Source organism: Hyla sarda, chromosome 5 (assembly GCF_029499605.1).
Source record: "Hyla sarda isolate aHylSar1 chromosome 5, aHylSar1.hap1, whole genome shotgun sequence".
In the NCBI taxonomy this organism is placed as follows: domain Eukaryota; kingdom Metazoa; phylum Chordata; class Amphibia; order Anura; family Hylidae; genus Hyla; species Hyla sarda.
In genome coordinates, this window is record NC_079193.1 from 166124052 (window position 1) to 166142828 (window position 18777).

General features: G+C 43.7%; 1 protein-coding gene across 1 annotated transcript in view; it reads right to left on the reverse strand.

The window, feature by feature from the left end:
• Positions 1-18777, reverse strand: part of ACP3 (acid phosphatase 3) — a 74455-nt gene that overhangs the window by 20866 nt on the left and 34812 nt on the right. Inside the window, exons 5-8 of the mRNA XM_056520652.1 lie at positions 14159-14257; positions 13457-13555; positions 11108-11240; positions 7555-7640 (exon numbers count right to left, since the gene is read on the reverse strand). Of these exons, the coding sequence (XP_056376627.1) occupies positions 7555-7640; positions 11108-11240; positions 13457-13555; positions 14159-14257 (417 nt within the window). The remainder of the gene's footprint in view (positions 1-7554; positions 7641-11107; positions 11241-13456; positions 13556-14158; positions 14258-18777) is intronic.

The window sequence follows — 18777 nt, forward strand, 5'->3', positions numbered from 1 at the left end:
TTCTTTCGCAATGTTCCCTGCACTTGGAGATGATGTCGGATCAGTTTCCTACTGAAAGGTCTAAGGTGGCTTTCGTAGTCAGCCTTCTGTCTGGAAAAGCCCTGTCATGGGCCAAACCGCTCTGGGACCGCAATGACCCCGTCACTGCCTCTGTACACTCCTTCTTCTCGGAAATTCGAAGTGTCTTTGAGGAACCTGCCCGAGCCTCTTCTGCTGAGACTGCCCTGCTGAACCTGGTCCAGGGTAATTCTTCCGTTGGCGAGTACGCCATACAATTCCGTACTCTTGCTTCTGAACTTTCCTGGAATAATGAGGCTCTCTGCGCGACCTTTAAAAAAGGCCTATCCAGCAACATTAAAGATGTTCTGGCCGCACGAGATACTCCTGCTAACCTGCATGAACTCATTCATCTAGCCACTCGCATTGACATGCGTTTTTCTGAGAGGCATCAAGAGCTCCACCAGGAAAAAGACTTAGATCTCTGGACACCTCTCCCACAGTCTCCATTGCAATCTGCGCCTAGGCCTCCCGCCGAGGAGGCCATGCAAGTGGACCGGTCTCGCCTGACCCTGGAAGAGAGGAATCGCCGTAAGGAAGAGAATCTTTGTCTGTACTGTGCCAGTACCGAACATTTTTTGGTGGATTGCCCCATCCGTCCTCCACGTCTGGGAAACGCACGCTCGCACCCAGCTCTCGTGGGTGTGGCATCTCTTGATGATAAGTCGGCTTCTCCACGTCTCACGGTGCCTGTACGGATTTCCCCTTCAGCCAGCTCTTCCCTCTCAGCCGTGGCCTGCCTGGACTCTGGTGCCTCTGGGAATTTCATTCGGGAGTCCTTGGTGAATAAATTCCGCATCCCGGTGACCCGTCTTGTCAAGCCACTCCACATTTCCGCGGTCAACGGAGCCAGGTTGGATTGCACCGTGCGTTTCCGCACGAAGCCCCTCCTAATGTGCATCGGACCTCATCATGAGAAAATTGAGTTTTTGGTCCTCTCCAATTGCACTTCTGAAATTCTCCTTGGACTACCCTGGCTTCAACACCATTCCCCAACCCTGGATTGGTCCACAGGGGAGATCAAGAGCTGGGGTACCTCTTGCTTCAAGGACTGCCTTAAACCGGTTCCCAGTACTCCCTGCCGTGACCCTGTGGTTCCTCCTGTATCCGGTCTCCCTAAGGTCGTTATGGACTCTGCCCGCCTTAAGAAGTGCCTCTCCCCCCCTCCCAGTCCAGTCAGGCAAGCCTCGGTGCCTCCTCATGGCCCTCGTCCTGGTGTCACACTGCCCCGTGCCAGGCCTCGCCCTCTGCCCTCCCTCCCCATTCCCACTCCTGCTGTACTGCCTTCCGTTGAGGAATCCCTCCATCCTTTCCCGGTGTCCTCTTCCCAGGGGGGGTAGTTACCGGACAAAGAGAAGGGGAGACCTAAGGGGGGGGGGTACTGTTACGCCTAGCGCTCCGGGTCCCCGCTCCTCCCCGGAGCGCGTACGGCGTCTCTCTCTCCGCAGCGCCCCGGTCGGTCCCGCTGACCGGGAGCGCTGCACTGTCATGGCCGTCGGGGATGCGATTCGCACAGCGGGACGCGCCCGCTCGCGAGTCGCATCCCAGGTCACTTACCCGTTCCCATCCCCTGCTGTCATGTGCTGGCGCGCGCGGCTCCGCTCTCTAGGGCGCGCGCGCGCCAGCTCCCTGAGACTTAAAGGGCCAGTGCACCAATGATTGGTGCCTGGCCCAATTAGCTTAATTGGCTTCCACCTGGTCCCTGACTATATCTGACCTCCTCCCATGCACTCCCTTGCCGGATCTTGTTGCCCTTGTGCCTAGTGAAAGCGTTTTGTGTGTCCAAAGCCTGTGTACCAGAACTTCTGCTATCCCCCCTGACTACGAACCTTGCTGCCTGCCCCGACCTTCTGCTACGTCCGACCTTGCTTCTGTCTACTCCCTTGTACCGCGCCTATCTTCAGCAGCCAGAGAGGTTGAGCCGTTGCTAGTGGATACGACCTGGTCACTACCGCCGCAGCAAGACCATCCCGCTTTGCGGCGGGCTCTGGTGAAAACCAGTAGTGACTTAGAACCGGTCCACTAGCACGGTCCATGCCAATCCCTCTCTGGCACAGAGGATCCACCTCCTGCCAGCCGGCATCGTGACAATAATATAGTGTCTTTACCTGTGTGTGACGGTTTTCTCACAATTCTTATGGGATTTTCATCCCAATATTTATTTTTATCAGCATACAATATTACTGCTGTCTCGAATTTTTCCCAGCTTGCAATGCGGTCGAGACCTGACTGACTAGTCAGCTGATGACAGGGAGCCTGTCTGCTTCAATGGCTGGAGAGAGCAATCTGCAAGTAATGCAACAGTTGGAGGCACTCTGATTGAAAACCACAGGTCTGCAGCTCATTTACGTTTCAATGGGTGGGGTGGCTGATGTGTGGGAAGGAGAAAAATGGAATCATGGGATTTGTAGGCAAACAAGAAAACTGAAAACAGGAAATACAAGTTCACAGAAAGCTAGCCACAGTGTTCTGGTTATCTCACAGCATAGCCATTTAGCCCAAGACAAGCGCAGATCCTTCCTAAGCATGTCCATGTACGTACTAAAATCACCTTATGCTGGATAACCCCTTTAAACTTGACTGCTTTAAAGGTGTTATTTAGGATTAGAAAGACAGAGCTTGTTTCTTCAAGAACATCAGCATATCTGCCCCACGTTGTTAGTGGTATTGCAGCTCAGTTCTATTGAAGTGAATAGAGCACAAAACCTGAGGACTGGGGTGGTGCTGTTTTTTTTAAACATACAATCTCTGATTTTGTATGTTTTGATAATCCCTTTAAATTTGGCCTCTCTCTGCTGGTAACCTCACATCTCCCTTCCTCTTGTGGCTGTGTGCAATAGAATGTGTGTGTGGTGGGTGGGCTGGGGGGAGGGGTCTAATCAAAACTGCTACAAGTTTCCCATCTGTATTTTGCAGATGAATAATCTGCAGTAAATTAGAGTACAAAGTGAATAACATATTAAGGTTTCCTGCTGGCATACATTTATCATGCGTTTCTTTGCTCAGAAATGAAAAGGACACAACAAACTGCATGTTTTAATTTGTCCTCCATGATGCTGGTTTTGTGTCATTTTTTCTTAAAATAATGTGTATTAGGATATGCATTTTATGTGCTGTTTTTCTCCCAATAATTCATGTGATTCTTTGATCATGTAATTAAAGAATGTGTGAAAAATTCCCATACACATTTACATGTGTTTTTTTAATGCGTTTTTTTTTAAGCTGAAGTATATGGAAGGAAAAACACCACTAACTAGATAATGCCTTATGGAAAAACTGCCACTGACCTAAAATGGACCACTTAAAGGCTCCAGAAAGTTAAACAGATTTGTAAATTACTTCTATTAAAACACCTTAATTTTTCCAGTACTTATCATCTGCTGTATACTACAGAGAAAGTTGAGTTGTTCTTTTCTATCTGACCACAGTGCTCACTGCTGACACCTCTGTCTGTGTCCTACTGCCCAGAGTCCCCATTGCAAACCTCTCCTGCTCCATACATGCATGCTTAGTACAAGCAGTGATGGACATACTCATGTTCTTTCAGTATAGACAGAGTTGGGCACGTGTGCATGTTTATATTTGTCACAGCTTGCCTGCTTGGAGAGCAGCGCAAGTACAGGCAGCGACAGATACATGTATGCTCAGTACAGGCAGGGACAGATACATGTATGCATAGTACAGGCAGAAATTTACACATGTACGCTTAGTACAGGCAGAAACAAACACATTCATGTATGCTTGGTAAAGGCAGAGACAGGCACATACATGTACGCTCAGTACAGACAGGGACGGACAAACTTCTGTAAGCACAGTACAGGCAAGAATACACTCATGTATGCTTAGTACAGGCAAGGTCAAGGTACTGCTGTATGATGCCTCCACACAATAATGTACCTGTGTAGTACAATATCATGATCACTTCTAATTATAGTCATCATCTATCCAAAAACATTGGCATTGTGTGATTGCTGTATTTCTCACTCCTTTTGTCATGACCGGGGGTAAGGACAGGGAGAGTGAGCCCTAAGCTGACCCTAACAACACTCTCCCTGCCTACTTGCCCATGCACCCTAAACGGCGGATCGACAACCACGGTGCCGGTCCTTTCCTGAGCTAAAGCTCAGTGGGCTAAAAAACAAATAATTATATACATAGTCGATCACAGGCCAGAAACATAACAGGAAAACTACCAAACAACCAGGTATACCCAACAGAATATAAACATACTAACAGGGCAGAATATAGTGTACTAACAAACAGTTCAGAAACCAGAATCCAGATAAATGGCAAATATGAATAAATGAACTAGACAAGGTGTAGAATGAGTAAATACCAGAAACCAGGAAATGCAGGGGATAAACAGAAGAACCGAATGTTAGCCATGGACGTGTATACATGTCCAGGGGGGGGATGCACGTTCCCGCACCTGGACGATTATATACGTCCATGGTTCTCGTGGGTACTGCCCAGTGTACCCATGAGATCGCTGCAGGGACTTGGCTGTAACACACACCCGGGACCCTGCCACACTGCCCAGCAGTCCCAGCAGTTTAACCCTTACAGCCGCGGTCGGAAGCGAGCAAGAGCTGTAAGGAGTTTGACAGAAGGAGGGGGCTGCCTCGGTCTCTCTCCTGTAGCACCCGGCAATGATCACAGGGTGCTGCTAGTTACCTGGGCAGCCGGGGGTTCTGCCCCGGTTATTGCCTGGCAGACAGCATATAACTGCAATGTTCTGGAATACTAAGTATTCCAAAGCATTAAAAAAAAAGTGTAAAAAAAATATAAAATAAAATACATTTATTGAATAAATATACTGAAAAATAAAAATGCATAATGTGTAGGATCACACGGCGCACATCCACAGCATATTACGTGCTGCGGATGCCCACCAGCAGTCACAATAATGAGCTCCCTGCTGCGGCTGGGTAGCTTTGTGTGTCCACTCATACCGGCGGATTTCCCGCCAGCTGTCATGAGCAGACACACTGAGCTACCCAGCCGCAGCAGTGATCTTGCCCTTGTGACTGCCGGGGGGCATCCACGGTGTGAAATATGTTGCGGATGCGCTTTATGTGACCCCACACTGTGTCCTGTTCATACTGTGTTTCAGCAGTATGTTAGAGGTATCCGTTAGCATCACGTCAAAAACAGTGATGCTGACGTATACTGTAGCAGCTCCATTAATTTCTGAATGAGACTGCTACAGTATACATTGGCATCCCTTTTTTGACATGCCAACGGACACCTATACTGCAGAAATGCAGTATGAGTGGGGACTATCACCCAACAAAATAAACCAGTTTTTTAAGATTTATTTTTTAACGCCCAGTGATGGATATATTCGCCATGAGTGGGTGCTTATTCCCACAACATGACAGTTATATCCGTTAGGAACTTTAACTGTCACAGACAGCCGCGCATCACTTCTTTTTTCTACTGACTTTGAAATAATTCTAGCCACACAATAAGGGCTCAATGTACTCACTTTTGCCCTAGGTGAATACTTTAGGGGGTGTAGTTTCAAAAATGGGGTCACTTCTGGGGGTGCAGTATTGTTCTGACAGCTAGAATGCTTTGCAAGGTGAAGTGCGGCCTATAATTTGTATAATGTTATCCTGAAAGCCAAATGTGCTCCTCTCCTTTTGGGTCCCACCATGCGACCATGCAACCAAATATGGCCTAAGCAGGGGTATTAACGAACATGGGACAAACAGCGTAATAAAATATGGGGTGCATTTCCTACTTTTCAGATGCACTGTACAAAAAATATGTAACACTAATGATGCATTTGTGGAAAAAAAAAAGGAAATTAAAACGTTTCCACTGACTTTGTAACCATTCCAGCCACATAAAAAGGACTCAAAGTACTCACTTTTGGTCTAGGTGAATACTTTAGGGGGTTTAGTTTCCACTTGTGGGTGTTCTGTGTGGTTTTGGCAGCTAAAACCCGTTGCAGGTATGAAGTGCAGCCTATAATCCATTCGGCCTAAAATGATGCTCTGAACGCCAAGTAGCGCTCCTCTCCTGGGTCCTGCCACGCGGCCAAGGAACCAAATATGGCCTTAGCGGGGGTATTTCCAAACACAAGCCGAGCAGCTTAATAAAATATAGGGTGAATTTCTTTCAATATCAGAAGGGATGTACAAAAAATATGTCCCACAAATTATGTATTTGTGAAAAAAAGCTAATTTGGAATGAGGTCACTGGGGGGGGGGGGGGGGGGAGGGGGAAGGGGAATCATATGTTATACGTCCTTCAAATTCCTATGTTCTACCACCTTCAAATTTCTGCAAACCTTGCGTAGCACATAAAAAAAATTACTTTTCAAATGTAAAATTGTTATGCTTCTAATTCATTTAATATGTTAATTAAAAAAAAGAAATGCTTTCAAAATAAAGTAGACATCTGAAAGTATACGTTTCACAAACTATTTGGTCAGTAAGTAAAAATATATGCAACCTATTAGTGTTAAGATAGCAAAAAAAATACATTTTTTTTTATTTCATGAGTTTTGGCATTGTAAAAAAATACAAATGATATAGGCTTACTTTTACTATGTACATGAAGGACAACTTGTGACAAAAAAAAAACTATGTCAGAATTTTCGTGATTGGCAAAACGTTGCCAGAGTCAGACATCCCCAATTTGAAAAAACAGCTGACTAGTGAGTCAGGTCTCGGCCGCATTGCAAGCAGGGAAAAATTCTGAGACAGCAGTCATTTTGTATGCTGTTAGAAATAAATATTGGGGGGAAAATCACAGAAGAATTGTGAGAAAACCGTCACACATAGGTAAAGACAATATATTATGAACTACACTAACTTTACAGCCCCTGTAGCATAGTCAAATAAAAAAAAATCCCAGAATACCCCTTTAAGTTCAGTGAGTAAGCACAGAGGACACTAAAGATCAAGACAGGGGAAACACTAGATCAGTGCATGTACTATAAACTCTAAAGATCAGCAATCATGAACTCATGAAAACGGATACAAGAAAATCGAACTCCACAACGTGGAGGGTTACAGGTCAGGATATTCACAGTGTGAACACAGACTAAGATACAAGGCAAATGCAGAACGGTCATACAATTATCCTAAAAAACGACAAATGTACCACAGACTAAAATCTATTATAAACAGGACTATTAACCATGGTTGAAAACTCAGAAATATAGAAATATCACAATATAAATACAAGGAGCATGATTAAGCAGACATGATCAGAATTGCACAAATCACCAGTTCAGAATACAGGCCGAGCTGGGGTTTTATAGCCACACCCGAACTGCAATAGGGTGAAAGGCTTAACTCTTCCAAGCCTAGAAAGAAATAGCAGACAAACTGCTCAGACATTAAAACCAATGGTTGAACAGACCCCAGGACATAAAAACAAATAAACGGACATTACACCTTTATTACTGGACCAAAAAGCCATAAACAGCTTAATTTTGAAAACCTGGTATTGACTGTTGCTATGAAAAAAAAATTAACATACCCCAGAATACATCATTAACTTTAGATTGCTGGATGGTTTTGTTGCAGCATATGTAATATTTTTTAAAATTGAACTCACAAGGACACCTGAAAATGACAGAAAATTATAAAAATCATAATGATAATACAATAGTCTTTGATAACAAAAGTAATTGATTGCTAAAATCCACAGACCACATGCACTAAACTGTAATATTTTAAAGCAAATGCTCAATGTAGCTTCTATGCTTGTAGAGAAAGGAAGGTAAGGGACCAAGTGACTGTCCATCAATGTAAATTCGGTACCTATCCATAAAAATGTATTGTTATTTTATGTTTATATATTGGCATAGTTGCATATTTATGCTATGCTAGGCTCGGTGCACATGTCTGATTTCTATATTGAGCATACACACTAGGAAACATTTCCACCTTTACTTTAAACATAACTAAAAAAGTATAAGTCAACAAAAAAAAAAAAGAAAACAGAGAGCTCACCAGTCCATATCAGGCAGGCCAAGCGGATGCGATAATCCAAGGACCGGGCGCCGGTCCAAGCAGGGAGGCGGCGGAAGGAAACCGAGGGGAGCTCAAGCGTCGGGCCACAGACAGTTACACGCCCCTAGGCGCTTTGTCAGGCCGCTGAGACCTCTCAGTGGCCTGACGAAGCGCCTAGGGGCGTGTGACGGTCCGTGGCCCGACACCTGAGCTCCCCCCGGTTTCCATTCGCCGCCTCCCTGCATGCATGCATTTTTCTATCATTTATGCCTGTATCATGGGGAAAAGGTAGCCACCAAATACATAAAAAAAATATGACTTTAATATGTTAAAGGACTACTTCTTTTTTTTTCAAATCAACTGATTTGTAAATTACCTCTATTAAAAAATCTTAATCCTTCAACTACTACTTTGAACACTGCAGCTTTCTTTATTCTTTCGGATAGTCCCCTAACGTTCCAAACTAACATATTCACCATCTACGAAAAAAAACAAAAAAAAAACTAACCCTCCACCAGTGCCATTCCCCTCCGCCCCCCTCTTGGTACGCTCTTCCCTTCTGGGTTGCGTTCCTCTCTACTAAGCCTAACTTCCGCCTAACCACACCATTTAAAATTTAATACAATAATAACCTACAATAGAGGAACATTTATTTAATCGCTTCACTGTCCAGCCATTCTGATGCTTCTACTGGAGTCATGAAAAAAAAAGAGTCTAATTTTTATATTCTATTCTCAGTTTGGCTGGAAATATCAAAGAATATTTTATTTCTGCCGCTCTTAATCTTTTTTTTACTTGTAAGAAATTCATCCTTGCTATCTGTGTTTCTTTTGAAAAATCTGGAAATATTCCCACCTTACTACGTTCCATCACTGTCTCTACATTTCTTCTCGCCATTCTTATTATATAGTCCTATCTGCAGAAGACAAAAATTTTATCAGCATAGCTCGGGGCCTGGCCCCCGGTGGGGGGGATGAAAAGGAACTCTATGTGCTCTCTTTTTTCCTACTTCTTCCTTCTCTCCTTTGTTGTTAAATTGGGAGAAAGCAGTGTGAAATGAAGAAATAAATAACCTTATAACCTTATAAACATCAACACCTAAAATGCCTCGCTACCCCGGCAGACCATGGTGAATAAAATACCACCTTGGGAGGTTGGGGGGTAGTCGTCCAGAGATTGCGACCCAAAAAGTTGCAGCCTAGGGGCGGCAAATTGGGGGGAGAGAAAGGGAAAAATAAAAAGGAGGCAAGGTAAGAGGAAAGGAAAAGAGAAAGAAAAGATAACAAAAGAGGAAGGTTGTATGGTGTGGTGTGTGTGTTTTTTTCCCCCCTTTCTTTCTTTCTTTGCCCCTTCTCTCTCTCTTCTCTTTTGCGTTCTCCCCTACCACCCCTTGTTCAGGTACCCCTTGGGAGGAGATGGCATGGCGGTGTTGTTAAAATCCGCTTGTTGTTGAATTGATTTAGTTTCTTCTTCTGATGTTAATATTTATAAATAAGGGAGGGGTTAATGAAAAGGTACATATAGAAGTCACAAATGGGAGCGAGGAGGGGGGGTGGGGGGAAGGAGAGGGAGGTTATGGGATGGACTGCAGGCCTCAAGTAGTAAGGAAAAGGAAGATGGTGTAATGGGAAGAGGTAAAAAGATAACTAATGGATATGAATTGATGGATTGTCGAACGAAACTCTCGGTGGAGAGTTGGTTTTATGCAAAATTGTAAAATGAAATGTTAAAAGTGTTTAAAATAAAAAATAAAAAAAAATCTTAATCCTTCCAGTACTTATCAGCTGCTGTATGCTCCAGAGGAATTTGAGTTGTTCTTTCAGTCTTACCATAGTGCTATCGGCTGACATCTCTGTCCATGTCAGGAACTGTCCAGAGTGGGAGCAAATCCCCATAGAATACCTCTCCTGCTCTGGACAGTTTCTGACATAGGTGTCAGCAGAGAGCACTGTGGTCAGACTGAAAATAACAAGTCAACTTCCTCTAAAGCATACAGCAGCTGATAAGTACTGGAAGGATTTAAAAACATTTTTATAGTAGTAATTTACAAATCTTATTAACTTTCTGGAACCAGTTAATTTGAAAAAAAAAATGTTTTTTTTCATAGTACCCCTTGAAATTGGTAGAACAGCAGATTATATACAAAAGCCATAGCTTTTTCAGAATGCTATTGTTTTACACCTATTTAGTAACCCGTGACTATATTATGTCTCTGGCATTGTGTAAGCAAAGCAAAGTTTATTGTTCTATTTTCAGTCTGCAGAGAAATAGGCAAGACTTATTGAGACATATTCAAAGTAAAAAAAAAAAAGGCATATTACAAACAGCTTCTCTCAGATCAACTTCAAATTAACTTAAAGAGAATGTGTGATCAGAAAATGACCTATTGTTTCGATCAAGTTTGTATGTTAAACATTTTTAAAGAAGCTTTTTTTAAGTTATTTTCTATTTGGTTATCTATATTATAAAATACCGGTACATCTGAAATCTTGCAGTTTTCAGTCTGGAATAAATACATCTGAAATCTTGCAGTTTTCATTCTGAAAACTTGGTCTCATATAAAGCTGGGATTCCCTGTGCTGTACTCAACGCTTTTTACTTCAGGATTACAGGGGATTACCATTGCACAGGTCACAGAGCATGCCTAGTTAACTATTCCATTCATGTCAACAGGTCTGGTCTAGTCTATTGTGTCTATACCTGAGTGGCTAGCTGTAAAACATCTCTAAATGTTGTTAAAAACAGGTCAGACTAGATGGCAGCCCCCTATAACAGTTTGTAGGCTTTTGTGAGCAGGGTCCTAACTCTGAACTAATACTGAACAAATAATTAGTGTGTATTTCTGTAATGTAAACTTGGACATAATAGTAAAGAGGTCTTGAGATATAAAATGCCCTAACAGTCCATATCACAAGCTCACAACTCCTTGGGCCTTTTCTCCCCATATTGCATATATCAAGCTGCAAACAGTAAATAAAACAAACCTCATTTAAACATGTATTTAGCCACATTGGTGTTATAGATCTGTTTAAACCATAAAACTAAAGGAACTAGATGAAGTCAATAGACTAACTTACCTCCTTGTAGCCTGGATTTCTCATGATGTTTGTATACTCCATAAAGTGTTGACATACCAATGTTAGATAGCTTAGACAGATTGCCCATAACATCCTTGGTTGCCCAGTCTGGCAGAGTATAATTGTGAATTTGCTATAAAAAATGGACATCAATTTATATGCAGCTTATTTTAACTCTGTCTCTGTCTCACCTTTCTGGAATGGAAATGTATTCCCTAATGAGGCATATATTTCAGGCTGTATTTTCCCTAGCAGCAGCAATAAGCCACTATGAGCTGACACAGACTAAGCTGCGAGTTGTGCGCGCATGTGCAGCGTATTCACAGACAACGCGGCCACTCTGCCTAGCAGAAGGAGCGAATGTGATGTCTGAGTATACTGCGCATCCGCACGCACGATTCACAGCTCAGTCTGTGTCTGCTCGTAGTGGCAGACTACCCCGGTTACTCGGGAAAAGTATGGGGGCTGACTCTAGAGGCGGTTAGTAACACGTCCACAGCCTCAAATAAGATGCGCTACGTGTGACCTTACCCTTAAAGGGATACTCCACTGGAAAACATTTATTTTTTTTTAAATCAGCTGGTGCCAGAAAGTTAAACAGATTTGTACATGACTTCTATTTAAAAATCTTAATCCTTTCAGTACTTATCAGCTGCTATATGCTCCAGGAAGTTATTTTCTTTTTGAATTTCCTTTCTGTCGGACCACAGTGCTCTCTGCTGACACCTCTGTCCATGTCAGGAACTATTAAACAACTACATTGACGTGGTTTGAAATGGCAGGAGGCGCTCAATCCCAAATGCAGTTGTGCACCTACGCTGCCCATGTCAGGAACTATCCAGAGTAGGAGCAAATCCCCATAGCAAACTTCTCCTGCTCTGGACAGTTCCTACCTGGACAGAGGTGTCAGCAGAGAGCACTGTGGTCAGACAGAAAGGAAATTCAAAAGGAAAAGAACTTGTGGAGCATATAGCAGCTGATAAGTACTGGAAGGATTAAGATTTTTAAGTATAAGTAATTTACAAATCTGTTTAACTTTCTGGTACCAGTTGATTTAAAAAAAAAAAAAAAAAAAAAAAAAACAGTTTTCCAGTGGAGTACCCCTTTAAGCATCCACTATAAAAATTCTTGCATTCAGTAATAGTGTTATAATAGTTTTAACAGTTTTTAACTACAAATACCTGACGAATAACACTTCTGGTGACATAAGTGGTTAGTTCTTTCTTTTCTAAAAACAGGGCTTGTATTACAGTTTAAACCATTAACATGGAAAATCACACATGGCCAAGGGACAGATATGGCAATGGAAAAAAATGGTCGGGAGGAGAAATCAGAGCCTTCTAATCTAGGACCAGCCCCCCAAATAAGAGGTTAATAATAGTATTTACTTCTACATATGGGGTGGTACATGGTAGTTTTTTAAACAACATGGCTGACCCCTTACCCATTACATCATTGTTCCAACATTAATCCTAAGGAACTATGGGTAGTCTAAAGGAAACAGAGGCAGAATAATAAGTGGAGTAGAACTCCACAGCAAAACTAGGAAGTTGGAGACTGATGTATGCCTCGGTGGAAAAGCTTTATCTGGGCCCTGCATCTTACTTTAAAGGGGTACTCAACCCCTAGACATCTTACCTCTATCCAAAGGATAGGGGATGAGATGTCTGATCGTGGGGGTCTGTCCCCTGGAACCCCTGCAATCTCTGTGCAGCACCCAGCGTTCTGAACGTTATGTTCAGAACGCTTGGTGTGGGTGGCCGTGGTCATGATGTTACACCACGCCCCCTCGTGACTTCTCACCATGCCCCCTCCATTCATGTCTATGGGAGGAAGCATGGAGGCCACCTCCTATAGACATAGATGGGGGGGGGGGGGGCGTGGCTTGGCGTGACGTCACAACCGCACGAACCAAGCTTTCTAAACATAATGTTCAGAATGCCGGGTGCTGCATGGAGATCATAGGGGTCCCCGCAATCAGACATCAGGGATAAGGTGTCTAGGGACAAAGTACCCCTTTAAATGATAAAACTAACATGCCATAAAAAATATACTTAGATCCTATAACCCTGATATCTTTCATGCTTGGTTGAATCTCTATGGGGATAGGGCCTGGTTGCCACTACTAAATATGTCTTAAATATACCTAATTAATTATAATTGAGTATAAAAAAGATATAAAAAGTTTGATCTTATATTTGATCTTTCTATAGTTGAAGTTGGACATAATAGATTAAAAGTATACAAAAGATAAAGCTAAAATAAATACTGTATGAAAAATGAATAATGTAAACAACTAAAGTAGAAGGCACTGTTTAATATCCGTGTGTAAAATGAAGTTATATTTACCTCACAAAGCAGTGCATCATATACTGTCCACCACTTGTAAGCTTCATTCAACTCCTTGGAGGAGTAACCAGTTTCATTTTGTAAACTATTTATAAAGTCCTGTAAGAAAAATAATTCAGCACTGTGTCCAGACAAAATTGTTCACTATGTATTAGACATTGTTTACATGTGTCATCGATCAATTAATTGCTAGTGGAAGGTACATTAAGGTGGATAGCATGGCTAGATTATAGGGTGGGCACACAGAGCCTCCACCACCTTCTTTTCTGGCAAGACCGGTTCTTGAAAACCACACAGGCCTGGAGAACCGGTTATCCAACATAGGCACAAGAGGCTTCAATTGCCACTCTGCCATCCTCCATGTAAGTTTCAAACTTCTTGTGAAATACCAGATGTCCTCTTTTCACACAGGCCAGACATCCAGGCCTAGTATACAGCATATTGGTAATCCATGCACTACTTATATGTGAGACCGCCATCTTTGATAAAAGTTGGGGATTCTCTTCTGGCTGTTAATCCATACTTTCAAGCGAAATTGTGATGGATAGGCACCAAGGCCTTACAAGTATAGAAACACACCTGATGGAAAAAAAAATGTTTTCCCTTCTGCTCACTTCATAGAAAATGCCAGGCTAGAGCTCCACTTTAAGTAGAACTATCTTTTAGTAGTTTTGTGTTAAGAGATCATGGTATTTAAATTACCTTATATGGATTTACAAGATCGTGAAACTCTTTTGATTTGTATGTTTCATTTTGAAGTTTGTAGTACTTAGGACAGTTTTTTAGTGGCATGGAAAGCAGCTGAAAGAAAGCAAAAGCATGTAAAAGTACAATCCATCAGCAACATGACATTATTTTCTGGTGTCTATATAGGTTATGGATGGGATTTTATTTACAGGCATTTCTATCGCATCAAACAGCATAATAGTGGTTCCCAATTTTCACAGATCCTGAATAACTTATACACCTGTATTGCTATGTAAAAAAAATATATACATCAATTATGGAAACGGTGTAGCATACTGTGCTACGTTGTTTATGAAAATCCCATTACAGGGGTTTTCCCAATGTACAAAGTTATCCCCTTTCCACAGTATAGGGCAGGGGTCGGCAACCTCTGACACCCGTGCCACACATGGCACGCGGGTTGCATTTGAGTGGCACGCGGAGGGCTGCCGACATTCACTTGTAAGGGTACGTTCACACATATAGGATCCTGCACAGATTTGATGCACAGGATTTGTAACTGCCAATTGGAAGCTGTGCTCAGTCATTTAGTTTACATTGAAATCTGCTGCAGAAAATCCTGTGCATCAAATCCTGCGCATCAAATCTACGTACGTGTGAACGTACCCTAAAAGTCCTGCACCATCTGTAAGGGCTGGCCGCATCACTGTGAACAGGACGGCACCGCTGTCACTTTAAGAGACGTGCCGCACGCAGGCAAGTCTCCTACGTCCTCTATCCTTTCATATCTTTCCCCAGGGCAGCGCTTCTACTTGAAAACCCCTCCAGGAGCCCGGAATGGCCTGTACTAAGGAGCCATTCAGGGCTCCTGGCGGGGTTTTCAAGTAGAAGCGCTGCCGTGGGGAAAGATATATAGAATTGCTGGGGGGTAATACATCTTGCCCCCCGCAGCGCATTTATATATGTTCCCCCAGCAGCGAATTTATATATGTTCCCCCCGCAGTGTTATGAATGAGGGGAGGGGAGGCAGAGGGGAAACTTATAGTGCCATTTATATGACAGACAGTAAGGTCCACTGTGTACATATATTACATTACTTATCCTGCACAGATCCTGAGTTATATCCTGTATTTTACCCCAGAGTTGCACCCACTTTTCTGCTGGCGAGGTCACTGTGTACATACATTACTTATCCTGTACTGATCCTAAATTATATCCTGTATTATACTCCAGAGCTGTACTCACTATTCTGCTGGTGAGGTCACTGTGTACATACATTACTTATCCTGAACTGATCCTGAGTTATATCCTGTATTATACCCCAGAGCTGTACTCACTATTCTGCTGGTGAGGTCACTGTGTACATACATTACATTACTTATCCTGTACTGATCCTGAGTTATATCCTGTAATAGGGAAGGGCCACACGTAACAGATTCTGCAGCATAAAATACGCTGCGGATCCACCAGTGACCCGACCCATTTTGTGTCTCCAGCTGTTGCCATCCCCCCGCCTTGCCATGCCCCTGGCCTGCTTGCAGCGGCAATCCGCAGCCACACAGGGGGCCCGTGAGTTGCCGAGTTCACTGAGACATCGCTGAGCAGCCATGATATCTGAGCACACTGCATATACGCAGTGTACTCAGAGATCGCTGCTGCTCTGCGATGTCAGAGTGCACTCGGTGACTCGCAGGTCGCCTGTGTGGCTGCTCCGAGCGGTGGATTGGCAACAGCTGGCACTGCTGACACTTCTCAAAAAAAAATAAAGGGATCACTTAAAGAAGTCAATCACACTTCTGTGAAATCACACTGTCCACTGAGGAAGCAACACTGATTGACAATAAATTTCACGTGCTGTTGTGCAAATGGCCACAAATGTGCATGTGTCCACTCATACGGTTAGAAACAGACTCCATGAGGGTCGTATGAGGGCCGGACATCCCCAGGTGGGGGTTGTGCTTACAGCCCAACACCGTGCAGGACGTTTGGCATTTGCCAGAGAACATCAAGATTGGCCAATTCGCCACTGGTGCCCTGTGCTCCTCACAGATGAAAGCAGGTTCACACTGAGCACATGTGACAGATGTGACAGAGTCTGGAGATGCCAGAGAGAACGTTCTGCTGCCTGCAACATCCTCCAGCATGACCGCTTTGGCGGTGGGACAGTAATGGTGTGGCATTTTTTTGGGGGGGCCGCACAGCCCTCTATGTGCTTGCCAGAGGTAGCCTGACTGCCATTAGGTACCAAGATAAGATCCTCAGACCCCTTGTGAGACCATATACTGGTGCGGTTGGCCCTGGGTTCCTCCTAATGCAAGACAATGCTAGACCTCATGTGGCTGGAGTGTCTCAGAAGTTCCTGCAAGAGGAAGGCATTGATGCTATGGACTGGCCCACCCATTCCCCAGACCTGAATCTGATTGAGCACATCTGGGACATCAGGTCTCGTTCCATCCATCAACGCCACGATGCACCACAAACTGTCCAGGAGTTGGCAGATGCTTTAGTCCAGGTCTGGGAGGACATCCCTCAAGAGATCATCAACCACCTCATCAGGAGCATGCCCAGGCATTGTAGGGAGGTCACACGGGCACGGGGAGGCCACACCCACTACTGAGCCTCATTTTGACTTGTTTTAAGGACATTACATCGAAGTTGGATCAGCCTGTAGTGTGGTTTTCCACTTTGATTTTGAGTGTGACTTCATATCAAGACCTCCATGGGTTGATAAATTTGATTTCCATTGATAATTTTTGTGTGATTTTGTTGTCAGCACATTCAACTAAGATGAAAGTATTTCATACGATTAGTTCATTCATTTAGATCTAGGATGTGTTATCTTAGTGTTCCCTTTATGTTTTTTTGAGCAGTGTAGTTTGGGTCACTGGCGGATCCGCAGCGTAAAATACGCTGCGGATCCGTTACATGTGACCCTACCCTTATACTCCAGAGCTGTACTCACTATTCTGCTGGTGGGGTCACTGTGTACATACATTACTTTACTTATCCTGTACTGATCCTGAGTCATATCCTGTATTATACTCCACAGCTGTACTCACTATTCTGCTGAAGGAGTCACTGTGTACATATGCTTAACTTCGCCGTGCCATTTCAGTGTGCTCTGCTGCTCGCCAGAGCTGCCACTGATGCAAAGAGAGTGAGAGAGCCTACAGAGAGCACAGATTTGGAGGTATGAAAGTGCTCCTGCCTCAACTATTAGGTAGAAATGTAGCTTTGTTGTAGACTCCCCTGTCCATCCCTGACCCCTCTGTTCTGCTGATGGAATCACTGTGTACAGCCAATTTCTTCACGGGTCACATTTGGCTACAGGGACACATACCCTATAACCTTGTTTCATCTACAGATTATGTAGTGATTCTGAGGTCTGTATTATGGTGGGGTCTGATTCTGGGTTCTGTATTATGGTGGTGACTGATTCTGGGGTCTTTATTATGGTGAAGACTGATTCTGGGGTCTATATTATGGAGTGATCTGATTCTGGGGTCTGGATTAAGGTTGGGTGGTTATTCTGGGGTCGGTATTATGGTGGGTGGTGATTCTGGGGTCTGTATTATGGTGGAGTCTTATTCTGGGGCCTGTATTATAGTGGAGTCTGATTCTGGGATCTGTATTATGGTGGGGTCTGATTCTGGGGTCTGGATTATGGTGGGGATTGATTCTGGGGTCTGTATTATGGAGTGATCTGATTTTGGCATGTGTATTATGGTGGGCGGTGATTCTGGGGTGTGTATTATGATGGGTGGTGATTCTGAGGTCTGTATTATGGTGGAGTCTGATTCTAGGGTCTGTATTATGGAGTGATCTGATTCTGGGGTCTGTATTATGGTGGGCGGTGATTCTGGGGTGTGTATTATGGTGGGGTCTGATTCTGGGAGTCTATATTATGGTGGGTGATGATTCTGGGGTCTGTATTATGGTGGGGACTGATTCTGTGGTCTGTATTATGGTATGTGATGATTCTGGGGTCTGTATTATGGTGGCGTCTGATTCTGGGGTCTGTATTATGGTGGGGTCTGATTCTGGGGTCTGTATTATGGTGGTTTCTGATTCTGGGGTCTGTATTATGGTGGGGTCTGATTCTGGAGTCTGTATTATAGTGACGTCTGATTCTGGGGTCTGTATTATGGTGGGTGATGATTCTGGGGTCTGTTTTATGGTGGGGACTGATTCTGTGGTCTGTATTATGGTATGTGATGATTCTGGGGTCTGTATTATGGTGGCGTCTGATTCTGGGGTCTGTATTATGGTGGGGTCTGATTCTGGGGTCTGTATTATGGTGGTTTCTGATTCTGGGGTCTGTATTATGGAGTGATCTGTATTATGGTGGAGTCTGATTCTGGGGTCTGTATTATGGTGGGGTCTGATTCTGGGGTCTGTATTATAGTGGCGTCTGATTCTGGGGTCTGTATTATGGAGTGATCTGTATTATGGTGGGGTCTGATTCTGGGGTCTGTATTATGGTGGCATCTGATTCTGGGGTCTGAATTATGGTGGGTTCTAATTCTGGGCTCTGTATTAAAATGGTTATCTGTGTTGAACAAATGTTGAATAAAAACTTTATTGGCTGTTATGGCCAGAAACCAAAGACCAAGCAGAGAAAAACAGTTATGACA